We start from the raw sequence: 26,143 nt of genomic DNA on the forward strand, positions 1-26,143 counted from the left end.
CCTGCACAGAATGAGCCTTCTTTTATCTGGCTTTTAAGATTGCCTTTTTATTCTTCTTTTCAGCAATTTGATGGGGTGTATTGGTGTTCTGTGTTTATCCTGTTTATAGTTTGTTGAGTTTCTTGGAGTTTTAGGTTTATAGCCTTTACCAAATTTGGAATATTTCACCACTATTTCTTCAAATACACCCTTTGCCCCTCTCCAGGACAGGTATGTTAGAACACAGGTATGTTAGATTCCACAGGTTGCTGAGATTTTAGTAACTTTTTTTCTGTTCAGTTTCTATAGCCGTGTCTTTGAATTCTCTGATTTTTTTTTCTTTTTTTTTGCAGTGTCTAATATGGTGTTAAGCGAGTCTAGGAAATTTTTTTTTCATTTTGAACATTGTATTTCAAGCTCTAGAATCCTGTCTGATTCTTTTTTGTATTTTCCATTTCTCTCTTTATTGTGTTCATATTTTTCTTTAAATCCTCGAACAGGCTTATAATAGCTGTTTTAGTCTTTGTCACGTACTCCCATAATCTCTTGTCATTTCTGGTTCTGTTTTTATTAACTTACCTCCCCCAGCCCCCTGATGATGCTGTTTCTTTGCATTTTTGCAATAATTTTTAGTGGTTGAGACATTTTCGTAGAGGACGTTGTCTTTGCCCGTATGTTTAGATGATGATAGAAATGTTTCCAAATATCTGCTCTTAAAATGCTGTCACTATAGCATGAGTTTCTTTCAAGAAGTGGTTTTTTCCACTAAGTATTAAAACATCAAGTCTACTTCAAAGATGTAGATCGTGTATTTATTTTTTCAAAAATATCTACCAGGCAGCATATTACTGATAGCCATCTGCCATCAGAGAACAGGGCAGCTAATTTGGAACATTTAACTTTTCAAAAGAAAATTACGCAACTCATCTTGAAGCTTAAAATTCTTAAATACTTAGCCACTAAACCAACAAACCTTTTTTTTTTTTTTTTGGTTCAGATTACTGCATTTTCTTCTCGTGGCCCAGCGGCTCACCTTGCAAGGGTCCTCTTCTCCAGTGAGTTTTCCCATCAGGAGTAGAGCTGAATACAAACTTGATTCAGACATTGTACTTTTAGGAGACTGATGTGCTACTTACCACATCGGCAGGGCACTTCAGATGTGGTATTTTCAGATCCAGAATTCAATTTGATTCTTCTTTATGTCTTCTGTTTCCTCCTGAAGCACAGGCCTCACTCACTGATGATGTGGTTCTCTTCCCTTCACTGCAGCCTTACTGGTTTTTTTCTCTGTGCCTCAAATATGCCACATTCCTGCCCGCCTCTGGGCCTTTGCACTGCTCTTCCCTCTTCCAAGAGGCTTTGGAGTCTCTCTTCTCTGCCACCAGATCTTAATCTCAGTGCCACCTCTTTCAAGAGGCCCTCCGTGTCCATCTGTCTCCAGGACCCATTCCCTGTTCCCACACCCTGTTTCCTCTCTTACTCTTGCTTGGCAGTACTTGAAAGTATTTCGTTTTTTTAGTTTTGCTTTTTGTCGGTTTCCTTCATTTCAGTAAAATGTCAAGCCCTTGAGAGCAAGGATTTTGTCTTCTCACCACCACACCCCCCCCAGCACCTAGAACGGTCTTGACGTCATAAAACATACATGGGAGCTGGCAGTCAGACTAAAGTGTTCTCCTGGCCATGCCTGGCGCTTCCGTACGCACTTGCTGCGTCATCTCCAAGGACGGATTGCCCTGCCCCACAGTCTCCACGGGTCTAAATTCTGTCTCCTTTTTTTTTTTTTTTTTTTTTTTTAAGTTTACCTTTGCCGGTTGTCTCCATCTGGGCGTGGTCTTCTGTCCATCTCATCTTCAGTGTGGCCCTCCTTGCTTTCCCTTGGTCATTTGTGAACTTGGTGTGTCTCTCCTGTGAGGCTGGTCCCAGCTGATTCTGTTGCATGGCCATCCCAGTGCCTCACCCGGGCTTTGCCCGGAGCAGAGAGATGCGTAGGAAATACTTGTTAAATTAGTACTCGAAGAGACAGTATAATTTAGTTGGTTGTGGGTTCAGGAAGCAGAAATGTTAATTAGAATTGTGCGTGCCTGTGTTTCCCTCCGACTCCCCCGCCCCCCACCCCGTCCCTGGGTGGGATGCCAGCACCCCCTCCCCCGACCTCTGACTGTGACGGCTGGAATTAATGAGGTCATGTTACATGTACTTAGGAGAAGGTGCTAGATAAATACAGGTGATGGTATTGTTGTTGTTTGTAGTAATTATGTTCTGGGTCCTGTGTTGCATAATGAGCTATATAATGCCTTAAAAAGCGTTTTAGGAATTAACTATCAGATGATTGTAAAACACTTTGCAAGTTTGTCACGTTGGGTGGATGGAACCGACGATAAAGCCCGTTGAATTGGAAGAGGCGGGGAAGACGGGTTTGCAGGATTTTGTGTGTTCCTGTTCCTCTCGCGGGTGTGTTCCCCGGCCTCCCCCAGACAATTCCCTAATTGAGCCGCCGAGGTCGGAGGCTTGTGACGTTCAGAATGAGACCCAACAATACTTGTGTGGGGTTTAATGGCATCGGGAATCATTAACGAGACAAAAAGCCATGATTTCCCCTGGATTAACATACAGGTTGGGGTTTGGCATGCCGAGATTCATTGTTTTGGTCTCCAGCCCAAACATGCTAGAGTCATTATATTGTCATGTGGTAATTAGCTGTTCCTTTAATACAAGTAATAAAAATTAAGCCTAAGAAGTACTTTAGCAATGCCTTTTACATAATCCAAAACAATATTCAAATGCTGTAGGCGTCTAGTGATTCAACTATACTGTAGTAAAGTTTGAAGTTTAATGCATAGAGATGTTCGAACATTCAGTTCCTTCTTTATTCTGTGACCAGTTTTGCTACTTAGGCATTAACCTTTAATAGTGTTAAATTAAATATACATGCCTAATGAATAATTATGAGATTGCCAGAATTTTCATTTACAATGTAATGCTTTGAAATTTTGTCTAAAGGTCTAGTTCCCATTCACTTGATAATGTGCATGTTATTTTTTATATGTCACTGAGTTCCTGGCTGAATCGAACGAGGGAAGCTGTTTTTTATTCGAAGCAGACACGGTGGGTCCTGGCCTTTTAAAAAGAATGGACTAGAAAAGCTGTCGACAGAAATTTTAGGGATGGAGAGGGCAGGACACTAGCTTAGCTCTTTAAAAATATAATTTGTACGGCCAGTTGTGCCGGAAAACCTGCGTGCGCGAACGTTAATAGAATTTTACCGAAGTGCAGTGGTTCTCCTTCTCCTCAATCCTTCCCTGACCTCCATGTCAAGTTCACGTGGGAGTTCTAGGTGAAGGGAGCCCTGAGCCTACTGCTTGTGTCCTTCAGGCCAGTTGCCCAGTGTGAGGCCACAGAGAGAAGGGCGAAAAAGGTGGGGGTTGCAGGTGGGGGGTAGGAAGGTACCCTGGAAAAGCGTGAAATGAAAAAACGGGACCAAAAACCCTCACCTGGAATGTTCTGAGGAATGCAGCCTCTGGTGTTATCACTACTTCTACTTACAAGGACCCATCTCCCCAAAATAGCTTTTGAAATCTAATTTAATGTAAATATTTTAATGCTGATTAAAATAATAACAAAAAGCCACAAATGAGAAAGCGAGGCCGTCATAAACTGTGTCTACACCCAGGATAAATGCCCCGCGGCCGCGGGCATCACGTGACGGGCAGTGTTGTGTTAAGCCCCACGCGCAGGTCCGCCGTTGCACCGGACATTCCCCAGTGCCTGCCTTTTTGTAAACTCTGCGGAGACGTTGGCATCTCACAGAGTGCCTGGCTCCCGGCGGACTGGCCGACTAAGGCATGGGAGATCTGCCCTCGCCTCCAGGATCCGAGGGTGGTCTGAAAAATGAATGACTCTGGTATTTGAAAATTAAGTGAGCTCTTGAATATATACCCCTGTTGATCCACTGGGCTTGGTGTTTAGCATTCCTCACGCAGAGACTAAATCTTTGCAGCCACCTCACAAGTCAGGCTGGCGTCCATACCAGAAATATCTTCAGTAATCTCTTCTAAGCCCAGCGGACTTGGGTATTCCGCTCCGACGGGGCCCGAGAATTCTAGGGGCCGTGCTTCCCTGGTGCCCAGCAGGTGGACCAGAAGTGCCTTCCAGGCAGCAGAAGAAAAACGAAAGAGCAGATCAACTCCAGAGGAGCATCTAACATCCGTCCCTCCATTTCACGCTGAGTTAGCGATAAAGTCCAAGGCCAAGAGTCAGAATTGTAAATTCCGTGCCTGCAGCCTCGAACTTTAGGTTAAAATCCAGTTTTGTGTAAGTCAGTCTAGTCTGCAGGTTGGACACTGAGTTGTCCACAGGACCTCACACAACCGGTCCAGGTGTGGTCTCTGGCCATCCGTACTATGATCTGGGGTGCCGTGGGCCCCCCAGCTGGCTGGCCCACTAACTAGCCGGGAAACCTTGGGCAAGTCACCGAGCTCCCCGCAGCTTTAGTCTCCACTTGCGTGGCAGGAACGCGACACCGTCACATCCCTGTCCTAGGATTGCTGGGAAGCTCAAATGAGAAAATGTCCATCAGAGTGTCTGTGACATCGAGACGCTGTCAGAGGATCGGGTGTTATTTCCAACTTCCTAAGAATTATGGGAAACTTGAGGCTTCTGGTGCCTTCCCACACAGGGGCCATCCTGCGTGCCTGGTTGACTTTCCCGGGGCTCCTCCCCTTGCCACATCCACGTGCGTCCCCTTCCTGTCAGTCAGATCGAGGACGACAAGTCCTTCGACTGTCATGCCATGCCAGAGCAGTGGACAAACCCCAGTGCACCCGTGGCCATGCCCAGGCCGTGGCCGTGCCCAGGCCGTGTCCATAGGCTGTGGCCCTGGAGGGTGGGTCTGCGTACACGTGCTTTGTAGGCCGCACAGACGCGTCTCCAACCAGCCAGCCAGCCGTGGGGCCCGGGGCTCTGCGGGGGACAGGGGAGGCTGCCCTCCCAGCCTCCGCGTGGCCACGAACGTGGCTGCTCTGCCCGGAGCGCGCTGACGTGCGTTCTCCTCTCCCGTAGATCCCGTGCCTGCCCTGGACCTTGGGCAGCAGCTGCAGCTCAAAGTGCAGCGTCTGCACGACATTGAAACAGAGAACCAGAAGCTGAGGGAAACGCTAGAAGAGTACAACAAGGAATTCGCTGAAGTGAAGAATCAAGGTTGGTGGCAGATCCGTTCTGTGCTTTGCTTTGTCTTGCCTTTGCTTTCTTTTTTTTTCCCCCCTCTGCCTCTAATTGCCTTCCCCACGCTGTCGGGACTAGCACTGACTGTACCCCACGTCACCAAGTCAGGGTGGGGCCCAAACCAGCATCGTTAAAGAGAGATAATAATAGTAATAACGCTTAGCTGTTTGGAAGCAGAGCTTCTCCTCAGCACAATAACGACACATGCTTTTATTGCCCTGGGACGGGACCGACCAGGATTCTTTCACATTCTTCCTGGGTCATCATGAGATGGGATCCGCCTTCCAGAAGGCTGATGTGTTGCCTGCGGGCGACACCTGTCAGAGAGCCAGCTCGTGATCAAAGGGCCACAGCCAGGCAGTCCTTTAGTAATGGCCACTGCTCCACGTCCCCTGGTCCTTACAGATTTAATGAAAGAGACCCGGTGTGGCTGCCCAGCCGGCGGCCCCGGGGGGCGGGAGGGCAAAGGTCTCCCGGCTCTTCGTGTGTCGGGGAAGAACAAAGGGATCTCCGCGACACCTCAAATCCAGCTGTGGTCACCGTGCAGCAGCCCGCGGGCTTCCCTGGCACAGCAGCTGCGGCTCGCTCTGCCAACACCACCCAAAGCTGCGCCTGTGCGTTTCAGTTTGGGGGTGTAGGCGAGGAAGGAGCTGAGAGCGAGAGGCCGACCTCTTGGGTGACTTGGGAGGGCTCCCTCCGAGCAGGCCTCTCTTCAGTCCACTCCGAGCGCTGGACAGAATCACTTAGATCTTTAAAGTGTCCTTTGGCTTTGAGACCATTGGAGACAGGCTTCGAGAGGCAGTCCTGAGGGTCCCCCTTCCCCCGGTGGTGGGGGACACATAGAACCAGCGGAGCCCCCACCTCACTTTAGCTCCAGAGGGAGGAGTGAGCCTCTGGGACACATCGGGACAGCTTTGTCCTGCTTCACAGTGAGACGTTGGACTAGCGGGCTGGGATCCAGGTGAGAGAAGGGGCTGTCTTCCCCTGCACACTCCAGGTGGGAGAGAACCCGGAAATACGCACATCCGGGTTCCTTGCAGCACTACCCAAAAGGAGGGACTGCTTTTTTCCCCTCCTGTGAACTCTGACGTCTCATTTTGCAAAACCCGATCTTTGTGGTTTTTATGGATTGATTTTTTTGTTGGAGGATGTGCTGGTGGGTCCAGGGCTCTGCGTGGCCTCCTTCCCCGCCTGGCTCCGTCAGCAGCCCCGTGGCCAGTTGCCCAGCAAGGAACCGTGACTGAGTGTGGGATGTCCTCTTCCCCAAAGGCCCCATCTGATGGGCTTTTTTCAATGAAATACCATAGTCCCAAGACTTAAGAAAAAGGCTCCAGAGGCGGACAGACCTGCTTTGAGACCCTTCGGGGCTACTGTTAAGCTCTGAGACCTTAAACAAGTGACCAGGGGACCTCACTTTGGGAAAATTCTCCTTTTCTTGGGTGGGAGGCTTGGCATCATAACCGTTTAGGATTGTGGTCGGCTCTCGTGAGATGCGCGCTTTTCCGGACACTCAGTAAATATCAGAGGCTCTTACTGCACACGGCTGTCTTTTCTAGAAATTCCCACACACCCCCTTTATTTATTGAGATCTTTATAGATTTTTCCCAGCTTCCAGAATAATGACGATTCCCTCTCTTTTCTTCCCAGCACACAGTGGTTTTGATTTGGCAAGGTGGGGTGTGTGTCACGTGTATTTATCATCACAGCCATAGTGTAGATGGATGAAAAGTTACGGCAGGAAGGGCGTCTCTCTATCAAGTGCTAGAACTCTCCCTGCCATTTAAAGATGAGGACAGTGGCGCCCAGGTGCAGCCAACCAGAGCAGAACACTGCGATCCTCTCTGTGTGACCGTTCTTCCTCCTCATGGGCTCACATGTAGGGGCTCCAGCTCGACACACTCAGGAGAAGGTTCTGGACCCAGACCTGCCTCCCAGACGAGGACTAGCGGCTCCAGGACGAGCCAGCCCCTGGCTTGGTCTCGGCTGGCCAGCGAGCAGCCCAGGCGGGGTGGGGATGGCAAAGAGACCTCATCAGACGGAGTGGGAGCCCCCAGCTGGTACCCCAAACTCCCCGGGGAGGAGCATGGCTGTGTCACACCGAGAAACCCTGTTGGAATGAGCACCGAGGTCCACGGCCGATACAGATATTTCCCACCAGTTGTGAGGGGTGGAAATGCTGTACGTTGACACAGTCACATAGACCTTGACCTAAAAGAGCGTGCATGTGTTTTCAGAGTTGACCTGTCATGGTGTCCACTTGGGAAGTGGATGACTTTGGCCCTGTCACTGTGACTTGACAGTGACGTGCATCTCTAGTCATGAGGCTCACAGAGCGTTTCTTTCAAGCCCCAAACAGCCAGCCCCAAAGGCAGAAAGAACCCCCTTTCTCCTTTCAGATGCCCTGACGGGGTCATTGGTTTTAATTGCCCTCTCTCCCTCTAAGGAGGACCCTTTGGGTTCCACTTAATGAAAAGGGCCAATTTCGTCTCTAAACGAAAGAGCCTTTAGCTTTTATCCACTAAGCCATGCAGGTACTAAGCGCCCAGCTCATGGGCTCCTGCCTTGCCCCCCACATCTGTGCAGCAGTAAGAGTGGCCGAAGGACCGAGGGCCCCAGTGCAAGCTCTTACTTGGGCCGAGACCCGGCAGCCTGTGGTATTGCATGGGCCTCAGCCCCATCGTCACAAGCCCGATCTGGGTCCCCTCCAGTCAACCTGCCTGGGCTCCTCCATTCATTCGTGCCTTGGCCCTTTCTCAGCCTAGCCTTCTACGAGATGGATCTGTGCACAGCAGGTGCGGCTCTCCAAGAGCTCTACTGTCCTTGGAGCTGGCACCACAGTGCCCTGCCAGGGACGGTCTGGCACAGAGGGTGATGTGGGGGTGTCTGTGGGAGGGAGCAGGCGGAACCATCCTGCCCTCGAGCCACCCGCAGGTCTCAGTCAGGACCCTGCCCTGTTCGTTACATCTGCTTTCCTGTTGCTATTTGGGGTCATTAAAGCGAGGGTTGTAAACATGCGCTCACATGCGCTTGGCGGGGGGGGGGGGCAGGCTGTGTCCTGAGCACTGAGCCCCGCAGGGCTCCTCCATCGCCCAGCACTTCTGCCCGCACCCCGGGCGCTCACTGTCCCTCAGATGTGGCTCCCCCAGGCCCTGCGCAGCTGCTGTGCGCACACAGCCCCCATCCGCCGGACTCCAGCCTGGGTGGTGGGGGTTTGGCACCCACCCTCCAGGGTGCATCCCTTCTGGCGGGGGAGACGCACACCGCGTCCTCTTGGCACACAGCTTACTCCATCACTTGTGAAACCGTGCAGCCACAGCCCAAGGCCGGAGACGTCTGTAGACTCACCCACCTTTGGCCAAGTCCCCTTCTTCCAAAACACGCACACAATTATGAACTGTGTTCTTTGTGAGAAAGTACTTAAACCGCACAAAAACATGATTCATCTTCCCCCAGTAGAGGACTAATTTAAAGCTCATCAATAAGATGATATTCTGTGTGGCCACTGATTCCCCCCCCCACATTTTTTTAAGTTGTATTGAAGAAACCATAGCTCTCCTTCCCAGCAAAATCCATTGATGCCCCTCAGCCTAAATGTTTAAAGTTCAATTTAACATTTAGGGAGTAAAAGGGCTCCGAAGGGACTCGTAACCATTGATTTTGTGTCAGGGTTGAGGAGCTAAAGTTTAAAACGCAGCGATCCTAGCAGGTTACAAAAGCCTGGTGTGTGTAGCCGCGTGGAATCGTGCCCCTCTCACTCCCGTCTTTCCCTTTCTGCAGAGGTTACGATAAAAGCACTTAAAGAAAAAATCCGAGAATATGAACAGACTCTGAAGAACCAAGCGGAGACTATAGCTCTCGAAAAGGAACAAAAGTTACAAAATGATTTCGCAGAAAAGGAGAGGTGAGTGTCTGTTGGGGTCCGCACGCGCCGACATGATGTTTTTACCTCTAAACTTCACACCGCAAGGAGTGTTTAAAACGAGCCCATGAGACAAGCCCGGGTCATAAACCACGCTCCGCTGGGCTCTCGGCAAAATTTTGTTTAAAAATAAAGGCGCCCCTTACTCTGTCATCTGGGAGATTACCTTGAGTGCCGGGCATCGGTCATTACCCATGGGGGGATGGCATCAGGTAGTCAAGGGGACCAGAGTGTGTCCTTCGGGGCCACATGGGTCCAGGGGTTGAGCACAAAGCGTGTGCCCTTGGCACGTGCTGACGTGAGCTGGGATGACAGGGCATGGCCGTGCGCCCTCTCTGGGGAAGCCCTGGACGCACGCTGAACTCCTGCCGCCTCCTGAAATGAATGGATATTTAACATCACCCACGAATCTTAGGTTTTTGTTTTTTTGGGTTTTGGGGGTTTTGTTTGTTTGTTTGGGTTTTTTTGTCTTTTGCCTCTTTTCTATACCTCACTGCGTTCCATATATCAAGCAGCTGGTATCAGTAAAATATGTTACAGATAGAGAAACCGGGCTTCAGATTAGGGACCTGCCCACGTTCTCCCGGCTAGCCACCTAGAGGTGGGACCAGAGCCCAACCCACCACTCCAGGCCTGCCCTCCTCCGGTGGTCTCATGTAGCCTCCCAGAGTCCTCGCTGCAGGACCAGGGCCGGTCCCTTGCAGCCTGGGAGAGTGGGGCCAGGTGCTGCCCCCAGGAAAGAAGGGAGGCAGCCACACAGAGAGTCAGAGCTCTGAAAGATGAACAGATTCTTGACCCAGCCCAAACATGCCACCCAGGAAAGCTCTTTATGCCCAAAGCAGTCTTACCATGTTACTAATACTAGGGTGAGGGGATGGGGTGCAAGCAATCGAAATGCCCGACCAGAGGGAGATGGGTAGGTAAAGCTGGGCCATCTCCACCTGGAACATTACGCAGCCATTAGAATAATAGAAGTGTAGAATTTGAAATGAGACCAGGAATGTAACCAGCATGATACGGAGTGACGCAGAGTTACATACAGCGTGACCACAGCTGCACGGCTAAGTGATGCATTCGAAAATCGTGCAAGTAAATTCATCTGGGAATCTGGTATTATTAAATTGGCTTTTCAAACTAGGTAAAAGAATTAATTATATTTAAAGATGCAAATACCGGACTGACCGCTCGGGATGGAGGATAAAGCTAGATTTTTTTTTTTATCTCGTTCTTTACGCCAAGAAATTGAAAGGGACCTAGGGTTTCAACATTAATAATTCAATCATGTGCATACTGGAAGAAAAGTTAGGCAAGTATTTTGCTTTTAATAATTTTGGAGTAGGTATTTCTTTCTAATCATAATTGAAAACCAATTGTTTAAAAATAAATAACAGTAAACATTTTAAAAGCATCAAAAAACTGGGAAGAAATTTTCCCACCACATAAGAGCCCTTACAAATGAATCGGAAAAAATGAGCGTGCTATGAAGTGGACGAAGGAGATACGGAGACAGTTCGTACAAAGAGAAACCAATTCTCGGCTTTACTCAGCAAGAAAATTGGGTTTAATTTTATCCAGCGTTGGCACAGGAAAACAAACACTCGCATATTGTTGGCAAGAGTTTAAATTAGTGAGGTTTTTTGTTGTTGTTGGGAAGTTTCTCAGTAGCTATCAGAACAACAATAACAAAAAATTGCACGTAGTCTTTGACCGTTCTCATTCCTCTGCTACAGCTTCATCCAGCAGATTCAGTGTCAGGACTATGCAACAATATCTGCATAGCGATCACCGCAGAATTGTTCAGTAGAAAGAGGCGATAAACAATCTGCGTGTCCACAGGGGCGGTTACGTTAATTATTTAATAAGAATGAGGAGGAGCCGTGTATGCTGGTGTTGAACGTTTCCAAAGTAAGGAAGTAAGCGAAAAAACAGGCAAGCCGCATGCCGCGCTGTGATCCCTTTCCTGCTAAAAAGGGCAGGGAGTGTATATTACACTATTGTATATTACATGTGAGTTTATAGAGTACTTGTGCAGGTGTTTGGTTTTTTTTTTAACTCAGAACCTGTAATAGTTTTATAATTGGAATATGCAAAAACGTGAGCAGTCCTCCATAGGGGATGGAAATTTGGGTGGGTTTTTTTTTAATGGTGTAATTTCTATTTTTCTGTATTCCCAGGTTTGTTGGTATTGAGAGCATGTGTTCTATTCATATGATGTAAAAATTATAAACTTATTTTTAGAAATTTTCTGCAGATGGGGAGAAAGGAATGCTATTTATTGACCAGGGAATTCACTTGGAGATCAGGGGAAATGTAAATCCTGGGGACGTTGGGTTCAAACCTTGAGAATCGCCCATTAGGTATTACGGTCACATTTGCATTCCGTTATAACAGACGGAGCAGCTGTCACATCTATTAGCACATCCTTTATTCCAACAAATTCCTTCATTGTGTCAGCAAAATGTAAATGTATCATTCTTCTTGGGTAACTTCAGAAAACAATGAGTGCGTGATGATGATTTTTTTTTTTTAACTGGCATGTGGAGAACAAGTTACATTTAAGAGAACCGGCTGCATCCATGAGCACGCGTCGTCAGGTCCCGCAGGGTGCACGCTCCGCGCTGTGTCACACGTGGGTACAGAGTCGGGGTGCTCATGCCGCCACTAGTGGAAGCCAAAGATCATTGGTCACCGAGCGCGAGAGCGCACGAGGCGTTCTGGTTGGGAAACAAGATGACCAGTTGGCTTTATTCTCTTCCTTTTCAGAAAGCTGCAGGAGACACAGATGTCCACCACCTCAAAGCTGGAGGAAGCGGAGCACAAGGTTCAAAGTCTACAGACAGGTGTGATGTTCTCCCTCCTAGTCCAGCCCATTCTGGGAAGACTGAAGTGGGGGGCTTTGGGCCATCCGCTGGTCCCCCCGCTCCCCCTTCCCCGTACCGGGCACCTTGGAGGAGTGAAGGAGCACACGCTCCTCAGAGCCCCCCAGTCTCTCCACCTTGACTTTACTATCACCCACACTGAGTCGTTAACGTCGAGGTGGGAGGATCTGAATTCCTTTTCCATCCCTTCCACAAGCCGTCCTTTCTTTCCACTCTTTTTTCCAACACACGCGTGTAAATCGCCAAACTGTCAAGGACTGCCACTTCATTTGGAACAGTAATAGGAAAGAAAACCACAAAAAACACAACACTTACTTCCACCCTAAGTGTAGTTCAGTACAGTAATCGCAAACCTTTAAAATCTAAGGCGCCCCTAAAAGGTTGCGCTACAGTTTTTATCGTTTCTTTACACTTCTTTTTTCTTCTTCTTTTTTTCCCCTGGAAGGGAAACTGCATCATATACTTAATTTAAACGTGGAGGGAAAAACATCAGAAGACCTCATAATCCGAGTGAATACCAAATGACAGAGTATGAGAACATAATCACAGGCACGTTTCCAGACACGTGAATAAGACCCCCAAAATCTAAAGACCCCCGAAAAATCACTAAGAAATCAGTAAAAAGAGATAAACAGTCCAGCAGACCAAGGGGCTAGAGACACAACAGCAGTGTGTAGGAGAGAGGCACATGGCCAGTACACATGTGAAAAAACAGTAACAGTTTTTAACAGGCAAGAGGATGCTGATTAAATCGGGGAAAGATTGTTTTGCCCGTCAGACTGTCAGAAGAATTTCCTATAATTGATAATATCCGGTGTTGGTGAGAGTATAGGAAAATAGTCCCACTGCTAGTATCGATGGGAATGTAAATCGCCTCTTGGGGGAGCCAGCTAGGTGGTGGGTGTCTGTCTGGAGTGTCTCAGCTCCTTACCCCAGTGCCTTCGCTTCTGTGGGTCCTCAGGGGCCCGGCCTTTGGCAGGCTTCGTGCAAGAGCTAATTCTTACCGCCTGTGTCCTGACATGGACGGCTTTCCATGCTGTTCTGCTAGAGGAAAAGAGCAAGTCTCAGAATATATTTGTATCGTCCTATCTGTGCGGGGCCGGGGGGAGAAACGAAAACGTGTGTGTGTGTGTGTGTGTGTGTGTGTGTGTGTGTGCAGTTATGTATGGAACTATTTTTTAAATAATCAGATATATATATAAAAGCAGGAAATTTGTACACTGAGCCAGTAACAGGAGTTATCTCCAAGGAGGCGCATGGATAAGATGAGGTGAAAATGAAAGGAGATTTTGGGCCCCCATCTGTGTACTTCTGTCATCTTTGACTCCTCGGATGTGAATACATTGCTTGTATGCTTTCTCTTTTTTTTTTTTTTTAAGAGGGGGGAGGGGCACAGGAAGAGAGAGAATCTCAACCAGGCTCCACGCCCAGTGCAGAGCCCGACACGGGGCTCGATCTCACGACCCTGAGATCATGCCCTGAGCCGAAATCATGAGTCAGAAGCTTAAGCCATCCAGGCGCCCCTACTTTTTCTTTTTTAATTTAATTTGAACAACGGGGATCTTATATTAAGGTTTTATGTGCTCTGCCTTTCAGCCCTGGAAAAAACTCGAACAGAATTATTTGACCTGAAAACCAAATATGATGAAGAAATTACTGCCAAGTAAGTCTCTGCCTGGCTTCCTCGTCTGCACGCTTTCGGTCAGGTATCACCCGATTTTGCTAATCCGTAGACAGTTCCCCTGCTTGGCCCTCCTGTCTGTTGGCTTTCGCCAAGCGGTACGGGATTCAGGAGGCGCTCAGCCTCAGAGCTGCGGTGAGAAAAACAGTGTCACCCGAGTGAGCTGTTTGCATCAGTCTAACACCCACGATGTGACAGGAAGCCCTGGTGCTCCTAGAACACTGGAACCTGTGTCCTTAATTATTGTGAAGCCTCGTCCACACGTGCCTTTTTCTAAGAAAGTTTGGGAACGGGGCATCTTATAAAAGAGGCGACACGTGGGACGTTTCGGGGAGCTGGGTCTGTGCAAATCACGTCACCTTTTCCCGTGTCTGCGTCCTTGGCTCCCACACAGATGTAACTGACTCAGGTCACACCTTAGAACACTAGGCGTCCACGTGCGGACACATACACATAGGGAGTGCGTGTGTTAGGGCAGGCGTGTCACACGACGCTCTTGTGAGAAGGAAATCCGTGATCTGGGGCATAATAGGTGCACTCGTTGCCAGCCCACCCTCCGCGCAGAACACCCGGAAAGAAGCAACAGTATTAACAGAAGTCAAGAGACGAAAAAGCAGCAGAGATTGTCCCTAGCCACCGTATCCTCTGCCGAAGTCCAGACAGCCACCTTCTCCTGTCCTGGGAGGCTCCCCCGGTCTCCCTAGGAGCCCGTGCCCCGCCCCACACGTCCCGGGCTGCTCTGCGCCAGTAAGGAGGGTCTCCTCTGTGCTCCCACAGCGCCTGCGCGGGCATCGGTGTGCGGGGTGGGGGGGGGGGTGGGGGGGGCACAACAGCACCGCCTCCTCCCAGGCTCCTGTTCTATGCCCATGTCCCTCTGTCCCATCATACCCGCCCTTGGCCTCTGACGTTGCTGCTGGGCCTGCTGCCCCCAGGGCCCATCCCGGTGGGCTCTTGACCTTTGCTCTGCATCGTTGAGTAGTGAGAGACCTTGAGGGCTACCCAGGCCTGGCGGCCAGAGCGGATTTTGATCATGAGCACAGAACTTCTGCGCAAAGACAAAAATGTCCTCCTCGGTCTCGGCGACTCTGGCTGGCCTGTTGGCATATCTAATCCCAGTGGAAGTTGCCAGATCGTTTTACCCTCTTATCTCAACGTACTGAAGCGTGGCTTCAGGTGGGCTAGAATGAGCTGGCTCTAAGGTGTGATAACTGCTAAGATTTCCCTCTGAAACCTGGAGGCTCTGGCATTGACTCCTCCGACCCGGGGCACCAGTGTCGATGGGTCGGCAGACGTGCAGCCCCGCCCCCTACTCACCCCCCAGATGGAAGCTCAGCAGAAACCATACCCACTGCTGTCACCCTGATATTCCTCGGTGTCCGTATCTGGCCCCCCTATTCTGCCAGCCTGCCAGCCGTATTTTTCTTTTATTTCTGCCTGGAATTTATTTTACCAAAAAAAGAATAATAGTTGTTTTTCTTGGTAAATTCCATTTTTTTTTGCTAGAGTTCATCATTTTTTTTTTTAAACCACACCTCTTTCTAGAAGACATAGATACATCCTGTGTTTCTATAATTAACTAAAGTTCGCCTTGTTACTCACTTCAGAAGTTGTGCAACCCGTCTCTAAGCCCCTCTAAGCCAGTGTTTCTCAAACTGGGTGTCATAGGAGTGAAATCAATGTAGTCAGTGGTGACCGGCTTGTTGAGCAATGAAATACAGTAGAAAACAAAATGACAGAATGAAGTAGAAAATATCATGGCTCTTGGCACACAGTAAAGTCAGGTGTTGTTTTGTGACACTTTTTGTTCATTATGTGTACAAATCTAAAAATATAAACGTATAGTTATTTGGTCGCAATGAAAAATTCAGTTCTTCCGGTGGGTCTCAAAAATTATTTTGAAAGCCACTGCTCTGAGAGTGTTATAAAAGGCTCGACTTGCAGAAGCCGGCATCTCCTGCTGTGTCCTCCTGGGGCACGCTGGGGAGGTGCTGTTAGCCACAGACGTGCACCCACTTGGGGAAAAGAAACAGCCTGCTGACAGATGGCATCTACCAAAACCATTCAGAAATGACAGCAGATAATGCCACTTGTCACATGAGGGCTAAGTACTGGTCCCTGGTTTAGACTCATCATTTCTTTATTGGGCTTCTAAAGAAGGCACAGAGAAAATTTGTGTCCATTCAGTTGGTTTGTTTTACAGGTTGAGGAAGTGACACAGCGGAGAAGAGCCAGCTAGGAAGGGCTTAAATGTTCCCTGTTCTCGGGTTTCCATCCCCGCTAGGTGGGGAATATGGGAGAGACCTGGAGACAGCCCAGAGAGGCAGGGTCTCTCATCCTCTGTCATTACCGTCTCTGACCTTGCCAGAGGCCAGGCTGATGCTGGGGGATGACAGCTCAGTCACCTGGACAGGCCCAGATCCCAGGCGATCCTGCTCTTTAGAATGGGGTCAGAGGTGCCTCTTAAGATGACAGGGATGATTTTTAGTGTTAAGTAATTGTCTAGTTACTGATTATAGACGCATTGACTCCTGGGCTGGTACTAAGCAGCCGGCTCTGTCATGTTACAGGTAAGAACGTTAAATCTTGGGTCCCCTGAACGGCAAGGTCACCCAGGGGAGCCCCAGAGGCCCAGACCTCTCCTAGACTCCGACCCTACTGGCATCTGATGAGCAATGGCGGTTACTGGTGTGTGCTCAGTGAGAAATATTTCTAGACTATTTCTTACCATATTAGTGTCTTAAGGCCAAAAAGATTTTTCCCCCAAAATACAAATAAATGAAAATCCATGCATTATTTGCTCATGTTCACTAAACTCCAGTAAATGGAAAATAGAGTCAAAAAGTATGAGAGTTGCATGTGAAGATGTTCTGCCTCGGGACCGTGGCTATGGTCACAGACTGCGTTCAGGGCCGTGGGCGCTCAGGGCGCGTCACCTACCGGGACCAGAGCGGGGAATTGCTTGCCTTCTCCCGTGGCAAGCAGGGACGCAGGGGTGCGGCATGGGTATGCGTGCGTGGAGAGAAAAGGCCTAACTCTCAGGAGGGACACGACTCAGATATAACAGATCCGTCCGCTCATCAGTGCAGCAGCCATTCCTAGAGGCCGCCTCTGAGCCTGGCCCTTTGCTGGGCTCTGGAAATCTGGAGACAGAGGGCTCGGGGAGACAAGCCATTGGAATCTAGGGTGATCACTGCAGTGAGAGAGGGGACATTAGCTAGCACAGCCTCCGTGCTGTCAGGGTGTCCACAGGACAGACAGCGCACTCCAGCTAGGAGCAGGCAGGAGGGAAACCACAGAGGGAATGCGGCAGTTCGAGCCAGGACTAGCCAGGTTGTACCACGCCAAGGCTTGCGAGGACCTGTGGCCTTTGGGAGGAAAAGCAACCCCTGACCTTACCCCCCCTCCTTCCCACTGCCGGGACTCCTGTGGCCAAACTCAGCAGCGGCCAGTGGGCAGCCTCCAGGGGAGGCACACCCAGCTGGAGCAAAAGGAAAGGGTAATCCGGGAAGCCTTCCTGAAGGGGGTGACGTGTGGTTTGTGGTTGAAAGATGAGTTCAGGTGAGCGGCTGCTGGAAGCAAAGGAGTTCAGTATGTGGGAACACAGGGCAGCCAGGCTGACCCAGGGGGCCAGCCAGAAGTGCCGAACATGGGGACGGGGCAAGGTGGGTGCAGTGTATGTGGGGCCGGGTGGGGGGAGGGCGGCGAACTCAGGCCCCCATGGGGGTCGGGCATTTCCCAAGTCGGAAACAGACTTACTGCTAACAAAAGGCAGCCTAGGGCCAAACACTTACTGTACATGCTTCCCAGAGTAAGTAATCCACAAAAAATGCGGAGAATGGACTGAGTCAATAGTCACTACTTTCTTGTAGCTTTGCAGGGAGTCCTTCAGTCTGGGAGATTGTGTGTGGCTGGAGGCTCCCCCTCGCAGCCCTCTCCCCTTTTATTTTATGGGAAAGGTTTATCGCTCTGCCGTCTGCCTCAGGCCCACCCTACGTGTATCTTATTAGACTAGACGTCTTCTCATTAATACAGATGAACATAAGCCCACCAGGGGCAAACTGTTTCACAAATGGTCTTAAAACATTTCTAAACAATTTCTTTTGTCTCTCGGAGCATAGGGATTCTTAAATCCTCCTCAACAGAAAACACAAGAAGGGGAAGGGTGGCACACTCTAGCATGGGCTTTGGAGAAGGCTGAGCCGGGAGCAGATCGGGGGGCCTCTGACTCTTCCGTGTGGCTTTGGGGGTGCTCACTGACCACCATGCCCACATTCCTTACCCGACGACAGAGGGGCACAGCGGTGGTTGTGCAAAATCAGGGAGGGTGTGCAGGCAGCCCCCAGCACGGTCACTAATCACCGGTCCCTCTTCTGTGATCAGCAAACACGGACTCCGCCCGACAAGCTCACGGTGGGGCCTGGTGTGCGTTTCTGAAATTAGCGGACCTCGGGGAAGAGGGACTTGAGTGGCATCATCGCCCCATGGGATTCCAAGAGCACACGTTGCCCTCGCCGCTCTGTCACCGGGAGATGTCACCCCCATTTGGGAAAGCAGCCCGCAGGTCGAAGGCACCACGGCTGTTCCGAGAGCCCGGTTTATTGTGGACCATCAGCACCCCGCGTCAGCTGGGCCAGCGCGGGCTGACTTGTCGGGGATGGCGGCAGTAAAGTTTTCCATGTGTAGGCTTGAAGCAAAATGTAATTAGCCTTTATGTGCAGAACAAGGACCCATTGATGAATACAGCTGGTCTTTGTTTTGTCCCGTCATTGAGAGTGGGAGGTAAAAGTGTTCTTCTTCATGTTTATTAATGCAAGATTCCTTAGACAAGTGGCAAGCACAGTTTAATATTTGTTGGAACACAGGGGGGTTTGCCAAAACAGTTGTGTAAGAGGATTGCAGGGTTGCAGATTATAACCGTTTCTGGGTTAAATAAATGAATTATTTCTCTGCTTTTTTTTTTTCTTTTTCTTTTCTTTTCTCTTTTCTTTCTCTTCTTTCTCTTCTTTCTTTCTTTCTTTCTCTCTCTTTCTTTCTGTTTAGTTAAAAAGGTACCTCCTTTCTCAGAGGGTCACCCTGTGTCCCGATCTTCCCACTCGTGTTAGCAAATGGAGAGTTAGCGTCCCGATTGACTTTAACGTGGAGAGTCAAGCCAAGCAGAGTGGTGTGGATTTTCTTAGTTCAAGAGTTCCCAGGAGGGCCATGGCGGTGGACGGGCTTCTTGGGGGCCTGCGGCTTCTGGCCCCGGAGAGCGGCCTGGCCAGCACGCCTGGCGCTCGCCTCCCGCAGCTGTTCGCCTGGGCTCGCGGCTGGGTTGGCGCCGCACCCCGCAGGAGACGAGCGTTGCCCTCCCAGACGAGCATCCTGGGCGGAAGAGCAGGAATTCCCATTTCTGCTCCGTCCGCGGCCCCCTCCTTGCTCTGTCCCCAGAATCCTGGTCGCAAAAAGAGCTTCAGTTGTAAGATGCACAGCCAAGCTATTCCAGTCCTCTTCGCTTGTGGCCTGTGTCTCTGAGCCTCCGATAGAAGAAAATACTGAATTGCACTGAAACACTTTGGTTTTTATTGCTAATGTTAGTCTTAGGAGAATTCGCACCTCCCAAGCCTTTCCTGCCAGAAGAATTCATATTTCTTAAGGTTACTCACGTGCTAGTCCTTTCCTGGGTACTTAAAAAGAACTGCGTTGTATACCCGCTCACTTGCGTAGCATAGTACCAGAGAGACATTTATGAGGAACTGCACGTGGGTGAATTTTAGAGTATTTTCTTTAGAGCATGTATGGAATCGTGGCTTTCTCACAAAACGCAGTGTGCTCTGAGAAAGGAAACTTTCCCCAGTGAGCCTGGCTTGGGGCTTTGTGGAAATTGTCGAGGGGAGCCTGTATGTACCCCGCATCGTGGAGGTAGGGAATGCCCAGCAGTGGGGCACGCAGGCCCTGAAAGGCAATCCGACGAGGGGAGGAAACCAGCCGCCTGAGACACGATACCCAGGTGGGACGTGCAGACCGTAAGCGGGTGAATGGCGGTGGGGTGGGCACTTCGCGTGCATACAGGTCGCTGGGGACTGGTTCACCGCAGTTTCTGGCATGGCCCCGAAATCCAGTGCCCATCACATGCAGCCGTGGTGGCCTGTAAAGTCCCTTCTGACGCTGCCTTCTTAAAGAGAGCAGTGTCACCTGTGTGAGGGCCAACCAGGTGCGAGGTTTCCGCGAAGAGTGTCAAGCCTTCGCTCTTCCTGCAGCCCCTTCCTGCTAGCCCTTGCAGACTGGTTGCTCTTGTATTTATTTGTTTTGCACTTGCACATGAAAGACTTAGGGAACGGGGCCCCGTAGACCCCAGGCGACAGAGCCCAGGTGACTGAGCCCGAGAATCACACACCTATTTCGATAAGCGATTGGACGGATGTGCATCCCCCAGTTGAACTTGAAAACACCGGCTTCAGTCTCCTGAAATGGAGGCTCTCGGCTGTACCTTTAAGAAGGGAACATTTTCTATTTCCTGTCTTTTTGATGAGTCATCAATTTCCAGTACGAGTTGCTGTAATTATCCTGGTTAGATTAATTTCCCTAAAAATAGAGAAGCAGCCACTTTTATGGTTTCGAGGGGATGGGCTTGAATAAAGAGCCTACTGTCCCTTCAACCTTAGAGGCAATCAGATCATGCTTGCAGGGACCAACCAAGGACGTTTTTGGGTTTTTTTTCTCCCTCCGTAGCTTTATCTCCCGAAGAGTGTAACTGCATTTTGTAGAATTCCTGGGATTTTCCATCTCTGTACAAGTATTTCACTTCACACCTAGAATCCGATGCCCGGGTGAGCCCCAAAGGGCTTTCCTTGGCCTCTGTAGCAACAGCCACATCTCTAAGCAGCACAGCCCAGATCTGGACTCATCCCAGCACAGGGCACTGCGAGGGACGAAGGGGGTGGCTTCGTCTTTTCAAGTCCACATACAATTTCCTCGGAGTGCCAAGGATTCGTCACCTGTCCCGTGGACTCCAGATGTGTCTGGACATTACCCAGCATCAGCGAGAACCCGCAGTCTCCACGCCTCTCCCCTTCAGCTACGCTCACTGAAAGCCTGTGTTAAAATGTCAGGCATTGTGTCAAGCGCTGGGACTGCAGAATGAAGGGGGCGGAAAGGTTCCAGGTGCGACCTGCACATGGGCTCACGTGCTCCGCTCTATACACTGCGACACCCATGTACACGTGTGCCTAGGGCGATGCCGGGTGGGGTGTGCGTACAGACGTGCTTATGGACAGAGAGAGCAGTCTTCTTCATCCAGCATCCTTGGAGAGAGTATTGTGGAGAAAAGCATTATTCCTCGACTGTCACCCGGGTCTGGCACGCTTTTATAAAAATGGTGTGTTTTTAGAGACCCCTTGAGGTTTCCCTGATTCACTGTAAGGATAAAACTTGGGGAGCTCACAGTTTGAAGCTCAGGGAAACAGGTATGGAGGCCGGTGGAGAAAACGACGGTCCTGGTGCATCTAATGACCGGTAAGGTGGGCATCGTAACCCTTGCCTGCCCATGTCCCAGACTGGGGCTGGAGCAAGTCACGGAGTGTTCCTGCAACCCGCATGGTGTTGACAGACATCAGCTGAAGTGCCTCGTCCTATCCGTACACCGTGTGCATGTCCCCTCGGTCGTGGGTGCGTCACGGATGCGAGACTTCAGTGGACCTCGTAAATCAGCATGAGCCCTTGCCTCGACGACAGGTGGATGAGGTCCCAGTAGCGTGAGGCCTGGGCCCTGACTTCTGGCATTGTTTACTCTCTGGAAGGACAGCCGAAGGAAGCTGATGACTTCTAAGAGGAAAGCAGGAGCCATCTGAACCTTTGAAGTGCTTCAGGAAGGAGGACTTACGGAGGCCCTGCCTGGAACGTGCACACTACCTCCGGCCCCCAGTGAGATTCCTCCAAAAGCCACGTGTCTCTACCTCGCCACGGGAGTCCCCTGCTACCGCGGAGGCCCAGGACCACATCAGTCACCATGAGGCCACACATCTCCTGTGCTTCCCGGGTGGCAGAAGAGAATGTGATCGGATGCGCACTGACTGGTCCAGGGCCCTTTGCAAGAGAAGCAGGCAGGCTGGCGGAAGTGAAAGACTGTCCTTCCCGTGGAGCACCCCCAAGTCCATGAAGATCGGTTTCTTTTATATGATACTTACTGTTTTTAAGTACAGAAGTCCTCCGTGGGTATTACACGACATTTAGAAAATTCGTAACAGTTTTAGAAAACAGGTCATCACTCATTATCTCATGACGCAGAGATAACCGTTAACATGGGCATATTTCTTCCAGTCTTTTTTCTAGACAGTGCTTTGTTTCTGTCGTCTTATACAGATGGCATCAGATGGATGAGCAGTTTCCATTTCTAGGCTGTTGGTTTGGTTTGGTGGTTTTTGTTTTTTTTACTTGACATGTAAATATTTCTTCCATGTCGTTAACTTAACCTTCAGAAACTTAATGTGTGCTCCCCAGTATTACATCAAATACGTGTGCTTGGGATAGTTCCTCATTATTTTCCCTTTTGTTTGGGAGCCTGACTTTACAGTGCTGTCATTCCTCCTAGGTTAAAACTAGAAAGCTCCCTACTTGCTGTCTTTTTGTGCCTCTATTCTGCCAGTGCCTGTGGCATTTTTAGGTGGCTTCCCTGTGGCATCATCAGACCAGGAGAGTCTGGACTCCCAGAATGCTCCGAGGTACCCAGCAGCATTGGCCTCGCTACCAGGCTATTGTTTTGTGATGGTGATAGAGTCACGGCCTCCTCTGGTCAGGGGACGGTGGAAGGTGCTAGGCCTGGAGTCAGGAGACCCTAGGTCCAGCCCCACCTCTGTCACCAGTGGGGCCTCACAAAGTCCCCTCCCTCAGCAGTAGCTGTGTCCCCATTAATAAAACGATGGGACCGGACTGGATGGCAATGGGCAGCATTGTAGAGACTGCCGCCTGTTTGGCCTCTTAACTTTATCCCCCAGTTCCTTCCCAGAAGCTGCGATCTGTCCACCAGCAGGGCCTGTGCAGCCTGTTTGTGGAGTGGCCTCCAGGGAAGGCACCAACCTAGGACATGGGGGACGGTGTGAGCATAAGGGAGAGAGCCCCGCTCTCAGGGTCACTACAAGGCTTGACTCCTGACTCTGAAAGGAGTCATCTTGGGCAGGGCACCCAGTTTCTGTCCTCAGACTTTGGTGTCCTCAACAGCGAAAAGAAGGAATGCCCCATACAGCGCCTGGCCTAGTACCTGCACGTGAACCCCCAGTGAACGGGGCTCTGGCCGCCCCTTACCCTCTCCCATGCTGACCTTGTGAAAATCGGGCTGGCTGTGCCGCCGGGCCTCCTCGTCCGCGTCAGCACGCTGCAGCTGTGGGAGTCCTTATCCTAAGGGCCTCAGAATTAGAAATCATGACCAGTTACCGCTCGGGTGCTGCTAATGCGGGGAGCAGAAAGCTCCAGGCGCCCACCATTGCAGAGCTGTTAATGCCCTAACCTCTGGAGGTTCATAACCACTGAGTAACGCGGCTGGAATCTGAACGCCACATGTGTGCGGGCCCAGCTCCTGACAAGCGAGCAGGTCGTCCCGCGTGTGGTCCCCTCCGGCCGCACGTCGAGGTGACTCTCAGACTGCAGGAGAGGTCTCACCCCATGTGGCTCGGAGAATTTGGGGCTCTCCCCGCTGTTGTTAAAACACATTAAGAGAGGTGCCAAACATCTGGGCACCAGCAAGGATGTCTGGGGCTTTTGTTCTGGGATATCATTTAAAAAAAACAAAACAAAACAAAAAAAAACAACTTTTTGGAACCAGCGTTAAGAATGAAAAGTTTCCTATAGGAAAGCGAGAGTGAGCTAGATAATTGAACTCATTGATTTCCTTCACGGCTTGTTTGGCCTTTCATTCCCTTCCTGAGGTGCTGTTTGTTGAGGAATGTCTCCAATTGCCAGAAAGACAGTGGGGTGTCTCATATTTCCCCGCCAGCTCTCCTTTCAGCCAGAGCCGAGTTCCGAGGCGAGCCTACGATATGAATTTTTAATGCAGAACTTTATAGCCCCACTCTTGCAGCCCGGCTGCATTGCTCTCCTGAGCTTTCAGATTTAATGCCCTGATGAACAAGCAAAGACTCGGCATCAGTGAGAATTAACCCCCAGATGACCGCATGTGTGCTCTCTCATTTCCCTAAAGGTAAACCTAAAGGAGTCGGGAGGAAAAAAAATTAAATCCTGTAGTGTTTGGAACGTTCTCAACCTAGCCTGGGGCGCAAAAGCAGCGTATTCTCGAAATTTTATTGCATAGCATACATTTGTACCTTTTCATTTATCTTTTCAGAGTTGGCCTGTTCTCCCTTTGACGGGTTTCTGCACTCTTTTCTACCCGCTAAGACGGCTGTACAGGTTTTAGGATTTACCGAACAGAAAGGTTGATGGGACACTCCCATTTTTTCCGAGGGAAGCCCAAGCATAGTTAGAAATCCAGAATTTGTCATCAATCATGGAAAAAGGACCACTTATGTCAAGTGGTCAATTCAGTGTGTAGGCCTTAGATGATTATTTTTTGTTTGTTTTTTTTTTTCTTTTTTCCTGCTGGTAGCTCTGTATATTGGTGAAAGTTTTGAAATTAAGGGGAAGATTTTTTAGAAGAAGCTGTCTGTAAAAACTGCGTGAGTTTAAGTAAGTTAGAGAAGGATGGAGTTTTCGATAAATGGTACCAGAGTGGTTGGCCACACGGAAGATAAGAGAGAGCTGAGCCCCAGCAGAATCAAGTCTTGATGTTTTAAATCCTTACGTGTAAAAAACAAAACCATAAAAACACGAGAAAATTTTAGATGGTTCCTTCTTTAATGTAGGGGTGGGGAAAATTTTTCAATGCCCAAGGTGGAAATCGGGGAAATTCACAGCTCTCCATGAATTGAGTGATTGATACACTGACAGAAATATTTGCAGTGTATATGACAGAGATATATAAAGAGCACTTACAAAGCGATAAGAAAAAGTTTAACACCCCAGTAGAGAAAGCGCTCCTCCATTTTCAGCTCCATCTCCTTTCTAGACAGTTCTGCCGTGGGCATCTCAAACTCAAGTGCACTCACCACCCTCCATGATTTCCCTCTTCCCCACACACAGTTTCCTTTGCATGTCCTCAGGCAAACACGGTCTGCCTTTATGCCAGAGACGGAGGGTCCTTCCTGGCTCTTATCATCCCCGCTCTCCAATCCATATTCATCCCACCTCCTTGAGACATTCTGCATCCCTCACTTTTCACTATAATAATTTGGCTCTTTTCATCTCTTGGCCCCGCAATTCAGTGTCTTCCCAGTGGATTCCCCGCCGCCCATTTCTCCCTGGACTAATCCATCCTCCAAGTGTCTGTCTGCTAAAAGTATCTTTCCGAAATATAAATCTGATCCTGTTAAAAATCTGTCCTCCTTAAAGTCTTTCCGTGCCTCTGTCTTGCCTCCACTGAAAAATCATGACACAGCCTGAGCCGCCTCGCGAGGCAGCCCCGCCTTCACAGCCTCATTTCACACCAGATCGAGCTCCCCTCCCCACCCCCACTGTGGAATCGCGGGCCCTTCCCAGGCTCACCGTGCCCTGACATCCCAGCGCACAGTTACCAGCCTTTCTTCACAAGCAGCGCCTGCCCCTCCACGCCCAGTTCCTGTGCCCGCACGTGCATGAGAGAGGAGGCCCTGGTGGCTCTCGTTCCATGGAGAGAATTCGGGCTGGGAGGGGATCATGAATTTGGACCCAGAAAACATACATCTTTATTTTTTTTTACTAACATCTATGATGTAGCATTTCCTTTCTTTGCACATGAAGTCACCGAACCAGAATAAGAATCTGAGGCTTGGTCACAAGTGGAAATCGTGCATCTTTTCCATCACGGTAAAGTGGTTGTAGGTACCCCAGAGAGTCAGCAGTTCTTAGAACCACCGCTAGATTCGTTATTCCTTGCACGGATAAAGAAGAACGTTTGTTACTACGTCATAAATTCGGGTGGTTTTTTTTTTTTTCTAAGTGTTATAATAACTGCACTTCAGAATGATTATTTTCCTTCATAAACTTGGGTATTTAAGATATTTTTTCTAGAAAGAGGTCCATACAATTCACCAGACCATCAGAGGGGACCATGGCACAAGGAAGGTACGGCATCCACGTTAGACTGGCAGCGTCTCAAGGGCCACGACAGGCCCCTCCTGCTTTTTTGCCCTAGGACTTCACACAGTGCTTTACCACATTACGTGGGCTTTTAATAATAGGCCACGTGGCTTTCGTGAAACCCGCCTCTTCCAGGCATGGAACAGTTGGGACTGGGGCTGGGGCAAGTATTGTCCCATCCCATACACACAACAATGCCAGTTGTGCGGATGGGCCCTCCTCCCTCCAGGGATGGAGGATGCCTGCTTGCCCCTTGGGGTCTGCCCCTCACACACCTAGACCCCCGTGTGAGGAAGCAGCGCGGGGATTTCGGTTGCAGGAGGG

General features: G+C 49.8%; 1 protein-coding gene across 1 annotated transcript in view; it reads left to right on the top strand.

Annotated features, from left to right (window-relative positions):
• Positions 1 to 26,143, top strand: part of CUX1 (cut like homeobox 1) — a 357,827-nt gene that overhangs the window by 208,426 nt on the left and 123,258 nt on the right. The window contains 4 exon segments of the mRNA XM_040634894.1: positions 5,038 to 5,175; positions 8,977 to 9,100; positions 11,882 to 11,958; positions 13,594 to 13,660. Of these exon segments, the coding sequence (XP_040490828.1) occupies positions 5,038 to 5,175; positions 8,977 to 9,100; positions 11,882 to 11,958; positions 13,594 to 13,660 (406 nt within the window).

Source organism: Ursus maritimus, unplaced genomic scaffold (assembly GCF_017311325.1).
Source record: "Ursus maritimus isolate PB19 unplaced genomic scaffold, ASM1731132v1 scaffold_2, whole genome shotgun sequence".
Lineage (NCBI taxonomy): Eukaryota > Metazoa > Chordata > Mammalia > Carnivora > Ursidae > Ursus > Ursus maritimus.